Source organism: Synchiropus splendidus, chromosome 4, assembly GCF_027744825.2.
Source record: "Synchiropus splendidus isolate RoL2022-P1 chromosome 4, RoL_Sspl_1.0, whole genome shotgun sequence".
Lineage (NCBI taxonomy): Eukaryota > Metazoa > Chordata > Actinopteri > Syngnathiformes > Callionymidae > Synchiropus > Synchiropus splendidus.
Genome location: NC_071337.1, coordinates 5,685,866 through 5,700,540, shown reverse-complemented (window position 1 = coordinate 5,700,540; position 14,675 = coordinate 5,685,866). Strand labels below are relative to the sequence as shown.

The following is a 14,675-nucleotide window of genomic DNA, read 5'->3' as shown; positions in this document are numbered from 1 at the left end:
CCGTAGGGACCATCTCCCAGCACTTCCTCCACTCCCCCCTTTGCTAGGCGAGGACAGCAACACAGATGAAGAGTCACTTTATCTGATAGATCCACCTTCCCCATTTTTAAGGGAAGATGGAGGGCTGATATACGGCGGTCTGCCTATTTCCCCATGTGTCAGTCACGAGGGTGGTGATGAGGGACTACTGGGTTGGGGAGTTCAGGGCTGTGAACTCAGAGAACGAACTGCCTCCGAGCTCAAGTTTGAGGAGGATGAGCGAAGGATACTCCAAGAGCTTGAGGAAGAGGAGCGGGAAGAGATGCAGAAAGCCTGGAAATCTGAACAGGTTAGAGCCGAGGAACGTGCTCAACGAGAGGAGAGAGAGTGGGAGGCTGTCCTTAAACTAGAGAATCGGGAGGTAACTGATGCCGCATGGAGCAGGGAGGCGCAGGAAACGGAGGAATGGGATTTAACCAGCTCATCTGGTCATTGGCCTGTGTTAACGCCGCCTGTTGAGTTTGGAGGTCCGAGGGCCTCAAGTGCTTCCCCGTGTCCCAGCTCTGGGGCTGAGTCTGATGACCTCTTCCTTGAGCTGGAGAGACAGTGTGAGGAGGAGGAGGAGGAAGGCGTGGAGGGGCAGGAGATGAGTGTAGATCAGGACCCTCTTGATCCTTATGCACTTCCTTGTGTGGAGGAAGAGGAAGGAGAAAATGAAGAAAACAATGCTTGGGCTGTTTTTGAAGGAACCCTTCCCCTTGATGCTGTCGACTCTGCTGAAGTGGATTATGACCCAGAAGACCCTGTTAATCCCCTGCTGCTTGAACATGTGTCAAACTTTGACTTGTTGCGAATGCAGGACTGTGTGAAAGAATACGGTTTTATTGATGAAGATTGTGAAGATGAAGTGGCGGACGAAACAAAAGAAATTGAAGGAGAAGAGACTAGTTACCCGACAGACTCTGCTCTTGGACATTTATTAGAGTCAGAGTCGTGTACGGCACCCCTTCCTCAACCACATAGAACTGATGAGGCTCAGACTATCTGTGAATATCATGCACTGACTGAAACCGATCTGGATAGCGGTGCTGTGTCGGAGCAAGACGGGGAGGATTGTGAGGAGGAAACCGCCTCTTCTTCTCATGGTCCTCTCAACCCGTATGCAGAGGAGACTGAGCTGGATGAGAGCGGATGCAAAAAGGGAGAGTTTGAAACTGAGTGGGAGGCCTGTGACCAGTCAGAGTCCAGTTTGGACAGCAGGGAGGCTGTTCTCTTAGATCCCTCCTTTGGATCTCTGGATATAACAAACTCGAAATCTCACTTGAAATGTGGACAGGATGTTGACTTTCCAAAGTGCCAAGAGGACTCACCGGACCCTCATCGAATGGAAGACGGGTCCTTTGCTCTAGATCCGGAATCAGGTTCAAGGGAACCCTCTTTGAACTCAAATCTAGAAATTGTGAAGCCAAAACTAGACTGTCCTTCTTTGCAAACAGATGCCGCACCTTCTTCTTCCTTTGCTGAGCCACCCTCTACATCTGATGGTGCTGCGTTTAAAGACTCCGAGGCCTTTGTTATCTCAGATAGTTTTGTTTACCTGGCAGTGTCTGCGCCTCCACAGGCTCTCAATGAATGTCCTCCATCCCCTCTCGCCGAGTCATTTCCACCTAGTCCTGTCCCAAAACCTCCCCGCTGCCAGGACACTGAAGACGATGGAGGGTTTCTATCGCCTGACAGTTTTGTTTACATGGCAGGGCCTGAGCGACCCCAACGCGAGTCCTTGGATGTCTGCTCAGTGGGCACTCGGGAGCTGGACGTGGACTCCTTCTCTGAGGGAACCCAGTCAGGAATGGAGGGTGTGGAGTTTGTTTTGGGATCTGTTACCGGCGACAGTGACTGGGAGTCCGACGGCTCCACTTTAGATTTCCCTGCCGTAGTTTCCAGTGATATTTCTTGGGAACATCTTGAGCCTGGACTTCTACAAAACCTCTTCTCGCAGACAGACTATAACCAGACAAATGACTGTAGCGTCACTGATAATGGAGGCCAGAGCACAGAAGCGGCTTCCAATTCAGACTCAATGGAAGACATTGGTTGGACATCTTTATTTGGAACTGAGAGTGACATCGAGACGGAGGTACGACTTTGTTTATTGCCTTTTCTGTTCCACTTTAAACTAATGAACAAGCGCCTAAGGTCCTGAAGTAACTGTAGGATCCTTCTTTGTGTAACAATCAGCTGAATGGCAGGTGAAGTGTCAGCAGTGTTTAGTAATGTGCCCCGCCAGCTCACTGGCCAGAGAAGTGGGTCAGCGATCTGAGCTTGGAGTGGGCCTGACCTGCTGACAAAGAATGGAAAATGTGGGAGGTGGTGTTATGTAGAGCCCATAATTAGCTTAGTTGTGTTTCACTTGTGTGGAAGGAGGGGAAGTTGACTAAACGTGAATGGAAGTGCGCATGTGGTGTGGTGTTGGTGGGGGGCGGGTCAAGGCAAGTCCACGGACATTCAGGATTTACTGTGGCGGATGTGACTGTGGTCTCCTGGTAAAGCTGAACTTAACTTTACAATTTCACTGTTCTTCCAAGACTCACTCTGAAGGTCACATTGTTTGAACAGATATTCGATGTTCTTCAGGTCGTGCTCTCTCTGGCTGTGTTTATAATTGGAGCCAGAGCCAGAGGTTTATTCTTGATTCAATATGAGCTTTAAAAAGCAATCCAAAGATAGCAAGTTTTTTCAAAAACATTTCTGAGATGAAACAAGTTTAATGTTCATCAGTTTGAGGTAAGGTAATGATTTTTTACCAGTGACCCAAGCTTTGGACCAGATCTTTTTCAGAGAATGTCACAGGTCTGGACTGTGGAAAAAATAAATGTGTGTGTGTCAGGTTCTATTTTTAATTGAAGGAAGCTTGACTGGACTGTTTCTTATAATGTGAGGACGCAGGGATTCTGTATGGGCTTTTGGATCGTGACTCTGGTGTTCAGGAAGAGTTATGAGTGGGAAATATGGTTTTTCCGTTTTGGAACGATTCATGGAGAAAATGTGCCATCCAAATGGCTGAACCATGAAGATGGGCCTTTGAGCCACTTCATAGGAAGGTAAATCAGTGGGATTAAATTTGACAGTGTCGAGCGACGGACGCAAAGTAACTTAATTAAAAGGCTATGTATGACATTGATGCACACGGAAAGTTTCCAGCATGAAATCTGGGGTTCTGTTTTTCAGTATTGCAACAATGGTGTGACACGTCTTTCAGCAACCCCCCTCCTCCCTCCCTGGTGCATGCTGGGATTGTTTTGGAGAGATAGCAGGGCGATATCAGAGCTGCCGCTGCAGCTACAGCGTCAAGTTGTTTGGTGATATAAACTGATAAGAGCCACTGTTTAATCGTAAATGTCCCTCTGCTGTCCCGCGACTGCTGTCTGTTGTACGATTTCCTTCAACCATCTGTCTGTTGTCTGCCTGCCAAAACTACAACCCTGCAGTGCCACCGCCTCCTTCTAACCTGAATAACGGCGAAAGTAGGGAAACTAAAATGGCGACTAGAGAGACGGTGATGTCGGTCGACGGTGCAGTCTGGGAGACAGGTGGTTTCGGAGGAAAGGTTTTTACTGCTACATGAGTCTTTGGAGGCGAGATAAGAGAGAGACGAGCTGGCAGAGCGTCTCAAGCAGAAGGTCTCTAGATTAATACTGGGCTCAGTTAAGGGCAGACAGACAGATGGATGAGGACAGACGGCTGCGGGAGGACGTGGAGGACAGACTGATGGATAAGCAACGCTGTCCTGACTCAGCACATTCTTGGACCCCACATTATTTGGGGTGAATGTTTAATCATCACGTCATTCTTTCAGTCCACAGACCTCCATCAATCTGTTCATCATCTCCTGTATCTTCAGAACGTTCCATCCAAATGAGCAACTTGCTTCTGTGGAGCTCTGTTTGTCCCTCTTCATTCTTCACTCATTCCCAAGTGTTTTTTCTATAGTTAGTTCATTCATATAGTTGTGTTCATTCAGTCAGAGTTCCTTAGTTGGAGTCTTATTATCCAGCGTACCTTTCTGTGATTTTCATTTTTACCAGTTGACACAGTTCCTTGTTTTTTCAAAGTTTGCTGAAGGGTGTTGCAATAACTTGGATTTACTATTATTTCAGAACTGCACTTGGGGCAGGCGGGTATTTTTTTTAGAAAACATGATGGTGAAAAGGAGGAGGAAAGAATGAGAAGAAAGAGGCGGTAAAAAAATCATTCATTCATTAGTTACTCTGCCATCTCTGTCGCATTTCCATCAAGTCCGGTTATCTCTCTGTAACTGGAGTCATTTAAGAGCCATCTTTATTGTAAAATTCTTCACATTCTTAAAAAGGTCTGAGTTGAGTCATCTTAGTTGGTCATCTGGACTCTGCTTTCACCCTCCCACTGCTGTGGGTTTATTTTTCGGCAATGTCCTAGCGTGAGAACTTTAGTGTGGGTTTGTGGTCTGCTTGGAGGAGGTGGTGAAGAGGATGAAGAGGAGAGGGAGATGAAGGATTGATGAGTGGGCGCAACCATGATGATGATGATGATGATGATGATGATGATGGCAGAGTTAGGATGGTTCCGAGCACGAGCACATGAGCGGCTGTCTGTTGGCTGTGGTGGAGAAGAATCACAAGTATGTGGGACATTTTCCAGAGCTCTGCTTTGACGGGAGAGGCAGAGACGGAGAGAGAAAATGGAAAGGAATGTAACATAACACTTGAACCTGACGAGGATTTATATCCAGCCTGCTGTTTGTTTAGGTGATGAAGTAGATCAGTGTACTTTCCCCTGCTCCACACTCACACACACACACACACACACACACACACCAGGAGAAGCCGAAGGGTGGAGCAGGTCATGGCTGCAGCTCATTGTTGTTCTGCCTGGTGGACTTCCTGTTCCATGCAGCAACGACGCCCAATACAGATGCTGGGAACACACACTCAGACACAAACACGCAGCACAACTTCACTCACACACACACACAGATTGTGAGTGGTTTACTCACCAAGCCCACGGTTGGTGCTAAAATTTCACGCTACTTATAAACACACACAGAATTAGCCACAAAAAAAATCATTTTCATCAAATGCAGATTTAACTACACACTCAAACACTGTTTAACCATGTTCAGACAGACACAATTATCGCATCAATTTAAACTCCTAATTACGGTTTACACTGTAACACACTCATTCTTTCTCATCGGTTTGTTGTGCTGGTGATGTTTTGCACACACACAAAGGTTCTTAATCCTCATGATTCTACAGCATAATAATGGCCTGTGACATTTTATCACCACAGAAAAGGCGATTCAGAGGTCGGTGTGGGATCATCGCTCTGTCTTTCATTTTAAAGTTTAACAACTTCAAATGACTCAGAAGGTTCAAGTTAACCTCTCACGCAAAAATATTGAGGCGGTCTGGGTGTGTTTTGTGCGTCTGCAGCCAGAAAAGTCAAGTCTGCAAAATTTTCTTGAGCTCAATCTGTTGTCGTCTTTGTGTCGGCGTGTGATATGACCACACTGCCGAAATTGTTCTCGTCTGAAGATTCCGTTCTGCCATGCAAGTGTGTCAGCGCCTGACAATAATGTTGGAGGGACCGTGTGTGTGTGTGTGCACATCTGTGTGTGTATTTTTTTCGACTCAGCCTTTTCCAGCCAGTCACTTACTCATCTACCTCCTTAATCCCCATAATCCCCCAAGTCTCCCCCTCCTCTGGTTCTCCGCCAGTCTCCTAAATACCCCTCCTCCATCCAGACTCGCACACCTCCTTTTATCCTGCCCTGCTTCTTTGTAAATTTCAGCTCATGTTTTTGTTGATAGCTTAGCAGAGGAAAGACTTCTGACATAGTGACCTTTCTGGCCTTGTTTGGCTGCGCTTTTCCCCACTCACAAGCTCCTTTTAAAACAGCCACACTGCAGCGACAAAAGACTTTTCTTATCACCAGTCATTCTCACTTTGACACAAACCTGATGTGGGTTTATGCAACTTGCTGCATACATCAAATTTATGAGCAATAAAGTCTCCCAATCTACCTATTGACTCTACCTCTGAACATCCAAACTCCTAAAAAGATTTGAAAATTAAGGGCTAAACTTAAAAAGACTGAAGAACATGAAATAACAGAAAATGCAATTCTCTTCAAAATGTACTCAAGAGAGCAAGTGCTTCCAAACAGTATGAAACACAACTCGATGGAATCCTCAGTGAACATGAGGAGTCTTCAGAAATCCGTCATGACATCGGAAGAATCCGAACAGATGGCAGAACTCTGATTTGATTCCAGTGATTCCAGTTCAGAAAATGCCTTTACTCAATAAGTTTTTTGATTGTAAACTTCCTGTTCCTGGTGCTGCACTTTACTTTGCTTGCTCAGTGCTTTACAGAGTACTCTACGCACAGCCTCACGACAGCAGGAAGCTGCTTGAACAGCTAACCCTCTATTCATTATATCATCCAGTGTATAGTGGATCTCATTCTTCATTATCGTAGCTCTAGTTTAAAGCTGTCGTGGGCCACACAACCTGCCGGCCCCGGCCTCTGTGCCCTCAGTTTGACGCCTGAGTTGGTGAAAAGCTTTCTCTGGTTGCACTAAGCCCATCGACTCCTCTTCCTCCGCAGGCGGTGGAGCGACAGCAGGTGGACACCATTCAACCCAAGCTTCAGCATGTCAACGCCGTGGGTCAGGGTCTCATCCAGAGCGCCGCCAAACACACAGACACCCAAGCGCTGGAGCACGACCTGGAGACCACCAACCTCAGATGGAACTCTCTCAACAAGCGGGTGCGTCTAATGATAGTTTAGCTGCCTGCCGGGTCTTAGGCAGGCTTACAGTGGATCCCTGTGGGTTCCATGCTCCTGCTTTTATCCAGGTTGCAGAAAGGATCGCTCAGCTACAGGAGGCTCTGCTGCATTGTGGGAAATTCCAGGATGCTCTGGAGCCTCTGCTCAGTTGGCTGTGCGACACAGAGGAACTGGTGGCCAACCAGAAGCCTCCGTCTGCTGAGTACCGTGTGGTCAAAGCCCAGATCCAAGAGCAAAAGGTATGTTGATACAAGTCTAAATTTGCCTGCTCTGTTGCGTTAACCTGTGAGTCAGGAAGCACTACACAACACCACGGGCCCATTTAGTTTGATCACACACCGTGATTGTTACGGGACACCGCCACAAGATGTGAACTTCAAAGCACTGAAAACTCTGCAGCAACACGGGTCGCGGCTGATTCCTCATGATCCATGTCTCTACCGTGTCTCCTCTTTACAAGCTTGTGCCTGACAGCCGAGCAAAATTGAGTGCCGATTTGTTTAGGTGAGTAATTCGAGTGTAGCCGGTGAGTTTCATCCACACAGACAGCGATCACCGCCATTCAGGGGAGATCGGCTTCCTGAGCGACTCCAATCCCAAATTTTGCTGCGCTTGTTTCTCTAGTTAATTAGTTCCACGTGACAAATTCATTCTAGATGAACATCTGTTTTAACAGGTTCTTTGTTCCTCTTTTTGCCGAGCTCGACACATTTTAGACGTCCTTCAAGTGTCCTTCAAGAGAAGACAATAGATATTTGGCAAACAATGAAATACACACGCACACACAGAAGCAGACAGTCCATGATCTGTCTGTGTGGCTTCCAAACAGACCCAGTTCATCCTCTGCCAATCACACTGGCTTGATAACACACACACACACACGCACACACACACACACACACACACACACACACTCACCCATTGTTTCCAAAGGTTCGCTCGCACACTTTCTGTGTTTATCAGACGTCGGCTTCCTGCGTTTGTGTGCGCACCACTCTCCATTCCGGGCCGCCGATCAGTCACGCCAGTTTACGTCCGTGACCGAGTGAGAAAGGGTCCAGGCCGAGTTCCTTCCAGGTTCTGATGCGACCGGTTCAAAGTGGTTAGCCACTTCCTGATAAGACAGGAAGCTATAACTGTGGACGTTGGTGAGGCGGGTCAAATGGAGGCAAGCTAGTTTATTTTACATGCAGTGACATAATGAGAAAGCACTTCATGAGTCTATAAAGGGTGAAAATACAACAAAATCTCGGCCGATTATTTGGGACTGTTTTTCAAAACACTGATGGAGGAGCTCTTGAAATCCGGTAATGACTCTCTAACATAGTAAAACTCGAGCATAGTGGTTCACTGAAATAATAAAACTCAAAATAGGCTGTTTTCATTCAGCTTTTGGAGGTCAACACATGGATCAAACCTAGAGAACATGTGCAAACGACATGTTTTGCAGCCAAGTGTGCTGTGATAAATAAGCCTGTCTTTCTCTCTGTAGCTGCTCCAGAGATTACTGGATGACCGCCGGCCAACAGTGGAGATGATCCGCGCCGAAGGAGAGAGGATCGCGGCCACGGCCGAGTCCCCCGACCAAGAGAAGATCCAGTCTCAGCTCCAGAGCCTGGCGGAGAGGTGGACCGACCTGACGGACAAGGCTAGCAACAGGTACTGACCAGCACAAATACAGCGGGTCATCTGGAGACTGAAGGACAAATATGTCCTGAAAATGTTGGGTAGGCACCACCTGTGCTCTGCTGGCGTTTTAGCTTTGTGATTCCTTTATTCAACTTACAAACATAGTGGCTAGTTAGCGCTGCTCTGAGAGACACTTGCTATTCACTGGGGGCGAGTCGCTGAAGTAAATTGCATTTACAAATATATATTTCTCCTTCACTGTGGACCTCCTTAGAAATATATGTTGCCAAAACATTTTGACAACCAGTTCATGTGGACTCCTAGTGTTTGCATTGGTTTCCTCGGCAAACTGTGGTTTCCTCCTGTAGTAAAAACAACATACAGCGGTTTGCCAGCATTTCATGGTCCATAGACGAAACTGCAGGTGTGAGTGGATGTTGTCGATGTAAGAATTTAATCAGCATTTTAGAAGCAGCAGTTGCATAGTGCAATATTAAGGTGCACCTTCAGTCATTTACAGAGCAATAAAAGAATAATAAACCTTATTTCTCTCCACCCTCCCTTATTCTTATCTGGGTCCACAGGCAGCGGCAGTTGGAGGAGCTGCAAGTTTTAGCTCTTCAGTTCCACGAAGCCCTGGAGCCTCTGGGAGAGTGGCTGAGCGCCACCGAGCGGCGCCTGAGCTCCGCCGAGCCCATGGGAACGCAGACAGCAAAGATTACGCAACAAATCGTCAAACACAAGGTAGCGCTGGCGCTGAAGGTCAAGTGACCTCAAATGGCCTTGGAATGCTGAGTCGCCTGCTGACACAGGAAGCAACTCATGAGAATCCTCAGCAGTCATGACTGACAAATGTCAATGGTCCATCAAAATCCTTTTTTTTTTTCTTTTTTACCCCTCATGATCATCACAACTGGTCAGCAGGCACAAAACCACAACTCTAGAAAAGCTGATCTTAGTAAAGATCTAGCAAAAGGTCAGGATACATTCCACTGTCTTCAGGAAGCCTTAAGTTTGGAAATGGTTCTGATCTCAGGCATCCACATAGAGCAGTTTCACCAAGAACTTCCTGTTCACTCAAGATAAAGATTCTAGAAGCTGCTGTAGCTCAGAATAAAAACATGTGGCCAAAATTAACAGTTGTGCTGTAACTGAAAGAAAAACGAGAAGCAACTTATTTTCTGATCAAGACAGAAATGTGCATGAGAGCGTCTAAACTGTACTAAATTTGCGAGTGGCGTCCTTCAGCTTGGAGAAAAAAAAGGACAGAAAAGACAGTTTCATGATGTGTTTAGCAGACGCTTGTATCCCAGGTGAGCTGCAGTAACTCAGCACTCACTGGGATTCAAATCCTCAACTCCCTACAGAGTAGCTAACCGGCCCCTGTGCATGGGAAATTGGTCAATGACTTTCAAAACAAGGACGCATGACCCTGAGACACAACTTGCAGACTGGTGAGTTAAAAAAGAGTGTCTGGTGTCCCATGAGTCGCAGAGAAGAGCCGTACAGGTGACCGACTCGAGAGTCATGTAGACATCAGAGCAAAAAAGATAGAAGAGAGACAAGTTTCTGAAAACCACAGGCTGAAACGGAAGCTCCGTCTCCAGCGAACCATCACATATTCATCCTATTGTGTAATTGTCTTTAATTTGATTTTCCATTGTTTTGATGTGACTCCTGCATGCTTTATAATTTATCCATTTTATCCTTCTGTTCTCCTGCTTTTCTGTCACTCTCACACATATAAAACACACACACTTCCCAGGCGCTCCAAGAGGACGTGTTCTCACGTGCAGCCGAGGTGGAACACCTCGAGTCCCTCAGCCAATCACTGGAGACGCTCTGCTGCGAGCCGGACCGTGATTGGCTCAGGGAGCGGGTGGACACGGTGAGAACGGGTCACTCTGACCTGGCGGACTGGTGCGCCCGCCGCGAGAGCCTGCTGGAGCAGGCCCTGGCCAATGCCCAGCTGTTTGGAGAGGAGGAGGTAGAGGTGATGAACTGGCTGGCGGAGGTGGCTCAGAGGTTGTCTCAGGTGTCGGTGCAGAGCTACCTGCCGCAGGTGCTCGCCAAGCAGCACAAAGAAACACTGGTACGATGTGTGAAGTGCACTCTGACTGCTCACGCTCACAGAGCTCCAAAAGGGACCCGAGAACTAGCTTCATTTTTAGATTTTATTCGGGGATTTTCTTTTGGTCATGTCCAGACATGATGGAAACTCTGATTCAGAATTTGAAGTTTTAGGACCATTTTCCTATGAGGAAATTTAGTTCACACTTTAAACTGATGCTCCATGACTATGGTGTCAAACGCCATGGTTCCTTTGTGTCTGTACACAGCTTTAGATTTGACACCTTTAAGAGTTTTAATGACAGTTATGTTGCACATCATTAAAATAAGAATCAGATATTAATGTTGATGGTTGGATCATTGTTATTACACCACATTGTTCAGTAGTCTTGTCCATAGCAGGATACTTAGTGTTGTCTAGCTAAGGAGTGGTTTCCACTTGCCCTTGTGTGTGGTTTAATCTTGTCGCTCACAATATACTTTAACCCATGTCCCTTCAGGAGCTCTGTAATTTGTGTCCAGTGCAAAAACAACATGATGGAATGCCGTGTGGTTTCCCTTCAAAGGAGCAGAGTTTTTACTGTTTTGTTGCCATCTCCGTCCCTCAGTCCTTGAACGAGGAGATCCTGAGCCGGAAGAGGACGGTGGACCAGGCCATCAAGAATGGACAGGCCCTGCTGAAGCAGACCACCGGTGAGGACCAGCTCCCGCTCTGCATATTTGACTTGACAAATGTGGAATAAAGCTCACTGTATTGTGTTTGGATGAAGAGAGTAAACATTTTCCTTTGTAGTTGTGGGGTTGCACCCAAACCGCAGAAGTCCACATCAGCTCTTAACCAAACATCTGGATTTAGTTTTCCCCCTGTTTTGTTACGACGACGCGACTGTTGGTTTAAGCTGCATCATGCGTTGGAGTAACACAAATGTTGTGGTTCAGGGGAGGAGGTGCTCCTGATCAATGAGAAGATCGATGGGATCAAGTCGCGCTATGCTGAGATGACGGCAGGCAGCAGCAAGGCGCTGCGCACCCTGGAGCAGGCGCTGCAGTTGTCCACCCGCTTCTCCAGTGCTCACGACAACCTCAACCAGTGGCTGGACGCTGTGGAGGCGGAGCTCAGCAACGCCGAGCCAGATGCTTCCCCTGCCTACCAGGAGAGGCAGAAGGTTGGTGGACCCTTCGTGGGCTTCAGCTCTGGTCCTGTCCACCACCTGGAATGAAGAGATGAACGCATGTTCAAATTTCAGGAGTTGAAGAAAGTGGCGGCGGAGAAGAGGCTGGTTTTGGACACGGTGAACGAAGTCGGAAGTGCACTACTGGACCTGGTCCCGTGGCGAGCTCGTGAGGGCCTGGACCGCCTGGTTTCTGATGCCAATCAACGCTACAGACAAGCGGATGACACCATCACGCAGCGTGTTCAGCTTGTTCAGGCTGCCATCCAGAGGTCACAGCAGGTACTGCAACTTCATAACCCTTTTTATTTCCGACAATAATGTTTTCATTTTCATCTCCAGTTAGCTCCAGAATTTCCAGTGATGAGATGTTAACAGTCTTATTTAATGTCAGAAATAAAGAAAGTAGCATCTAACCTCTGGTTTCTGAAGTTATTGTCCGCCGGATGGCCGTTTCCATTGTACATGACATCTATTCCTATGTCTGTCCAGATGGCAGGGATCATCCCACACTCTTGAACAACCTGATCAGTCCTGTATTATAAATGAAAACTGTCCCTTGTCTCCAGTACGAGGAGGCTGTGGACGCAGAGCTGGCCTGGGTCGCTGAGACAGAGCGCAAGTTAGCATCTCTGGGTCCATTGAGTCTGGAACCTGACGTGACAGTGGCCCAGCTGCAGGTCCAGAAGGCCTTCAACATCGACATCATCCGCCACAAAGACACCGTGGACCAGCTCCTCCTCACCCGCGATGACATCACTGATACTTGCAGTGACGCCCAGAAAGACGCCCTGATGGTTAGTGAGACCGCACAGGTCAACTAGAGGCCGACTTGGTTGTCCATTGTAACAAGTCTGTTCCCGCCCTCAGGTCAAGACCGACTCACTGATTGCTCGCTACGAAGCCGTGAGCCAGAACCACAGCGAGCGCTTCTCCGCTCTGGAGCAAGCCCAGGTTCTGGTGGCTCGATTCTGGGAGACCTATGAGGAACTGGACCCGTGGCTGGGCGAGACTGAGGCTCTTATCACACAACTGCCGCCAGCTGCCATCGACATCGAAGCTCTGAGAGTTCAACAGGGCCAGATCCGGGTGAGGGCTCGCGTCAACCACAACAACACTGCCACGTCTTTGTTCCTCTGACTTACCTTGTCTTCGACAGCTGCTCAGAGAGTCCATCGCAGAGCACAAGCCACACATCGACAAACTGCTGAAAATTGGACCACAGCTTGCTGAGCTGAGCCACCAGGAGGGGGCAGCAATAATCCAGCGCTATACAGAGGCTGAGAGGCGATACCTGGCTATCAAAGAGGATGTGAAAGGGCGTTCAGCCAGTCTGGACGAGGCCGTGTCGCAGTCCGCTCAGGTATGGCCCTGCACTTTTAGTTAGTCAGCTTAGATCTATGGACGTTAGTGATGGTATCAATGCTAACAAAGTTAGCAGCATTGAACTCTGTGTGAAGTAGTTTCAACATGATACTGTAACCAGTATGAAGAAACAGAGTTTCATAAACATTGTGACCCAATTCATTCATTCGCTGAGAGATAGTCCATCATGCGGCTCTACACAGTGACACCACCTCGTCCTTGGTTTGGTACTAGCTTTAGCTTTTCATCTCACGACACCAAAGAAATGTTCTGTCTGTTGCTCTGCATGGTTGATATTTAACTCATTGTTTATTTCTCCACCCTCCACCTCACTCAAACACCCCGATCTGCTCCTCACTCTCACCCCTCACTCCACCTCTCGTCCGTCTCACTCCTAACCTCCATCACCGTGTCCATCCCTCCTCCACCGCCACCCACACCTCCTCCCCCTCCCGCACGTGTTGACTGTGATTTGTGTGTGTGTGTCCCTCCACCACCATTCTCTCTCCATGGTCACTGCTCACTGCCATCACCAGCTGGTAGAGGTAAGACCACCACTGATCACGTTTGAAATGAGTCTGACAAGATGACACAAATGCATAGAAGAAGTTAGATATTCACAGATTATTAAATTAAAGTAAAGAATAATGTCTTGTAATTATCGGAAGCAGATGAGTTAGGTCACAAAACTCCCTCAGGCAGTGGATTCCAGCGCCCTCTATTTGCCATCAGATGATAACATTATTAATATCAATGTCAGTGTTGTGATGAACAGCAAAACATGGACTATTTAACAAATTTCACAATAGTGGTAAAATGTGCTTGTGTCCTGTTAATGGCAGATTTATTTCCGTGCGCACAGTAAATCTGTGAAAACTAGCTCAGCATCATCACAAACTACACACTACAATCTTTCATTTCTTACTTCATGAAACATTGTTGTGACTTAAAACGAATTTGGAAACATTCATACACCTTAAAAAACATGTTCGATGTATGCTATATCAGACGGGTAACTGTAAACCAGGAAGGAAACTGCGCATTACCAAAATAAAACACCAAACGAACATAAAAGCACGATATTAAAGTCCTTATCAATGAATTGTTCACAAGTTACAAGCAATATTTATAATGTTATGAAGCAGAACGACAGAGTACAATTTAAAATGTATCATTTAGTGAACCAAGAAAAAAAGAAAATTAAAACATTCATGTATTACATGTATTTTGGTATTATTATTATACGTCTAGGCCAGGAAGTCTCTTTCCCAAATAAAAATGTATTGCCAACGCAATGTTGATGAAATATATTTCCCAGATTTGTCCAGTTGTACTCAGTGGTCATCAGTATTTTTAATCACATCTGCACTGATGAAGCCCAACAGACAACACTACAGTTCATATTACTTCATTAATATAATATAGTAGGGTTAAAAACTTTTTGTGGCATTATTGGCCTGAACTACTTAAGCATTATTTTTAGAGTTTGATGACTCATTGTTGGTTTTTTATCTTTTACTTTAATTTGCAATCGATTTGTGAAGCGGCAAAGAGGCTGATATGCACCAGGTGTCAGTTTATATGTGCGACTTGCACCATTGCTGTAGGATTAGAGGTGAAGATCGTGTG

General features: G+C 46.8%; 1 protein-coding gene across 25 annotated transcripts in view; it reads left to right on the top strand.

Annotated features, from left to right (window-relative positions):
- macf1a (microtubule actin crosslinking factor 1a) overlaps window positions 1–14,675 on the top strand; it is a 147,312-nt gene that overhangs the window by 115,549 nt on the left and 17,088 nt on the right. For 14 of the 25 annotated variants that reach the window (XM_053863875.1, XM_053863889.1, XM_053863878.1 and 11 more), the window contains 12 exons: window positions 6,628–6,789; window positions 6,879–7,049; window positions 8,303–8,469; window positions 9,024–9,183; window positions 10,205–10,531; window positions 11,118–11,202; window positions 11,449–11,675; window positions 11,757–11,963; window positions 12,251–12,478; window positions 12,552–12,770; window positions 12,841–13,044; window positions 13,583–13,591. In XM_053863875.1, coding sequence (XP_053719850.1) covers window positions 6,628–6,789; window positions 6,879–7,049; window positions 8,303–8,469; window positions 9,024–9,183; window positions 10,205–10,531; window positions 11,118–11,202; window positions 11,449–11,675; window positions 11,757–11,963; window positions 12,251–12,478; window positions 12,552–12,770; window positions 12,841–13,044; window positions 13,583–13,591 — 2,166 coding nt within the window. The remainder of the gene's footprint in view (window positions 1–6,627; window positions 6,790–6,878; window positions 7,050–8,302; window positions 8,470–9,023; window positions 9,184–10,204; window positions 10,532–11,117; window positions 11,203–11,448; window positions 11,676–11,756; window positions 11,964–12,250; window positions 12,479–12,551; window positions 12,771–12,840; window positions 13,045–13,582; window positions 13,592–14,675) is intronic. The other 11 variants (XM_053863890.1, XM_053863885.1, XM_053863884.1 and 8 more) reach the window with 3 other exon arrangements.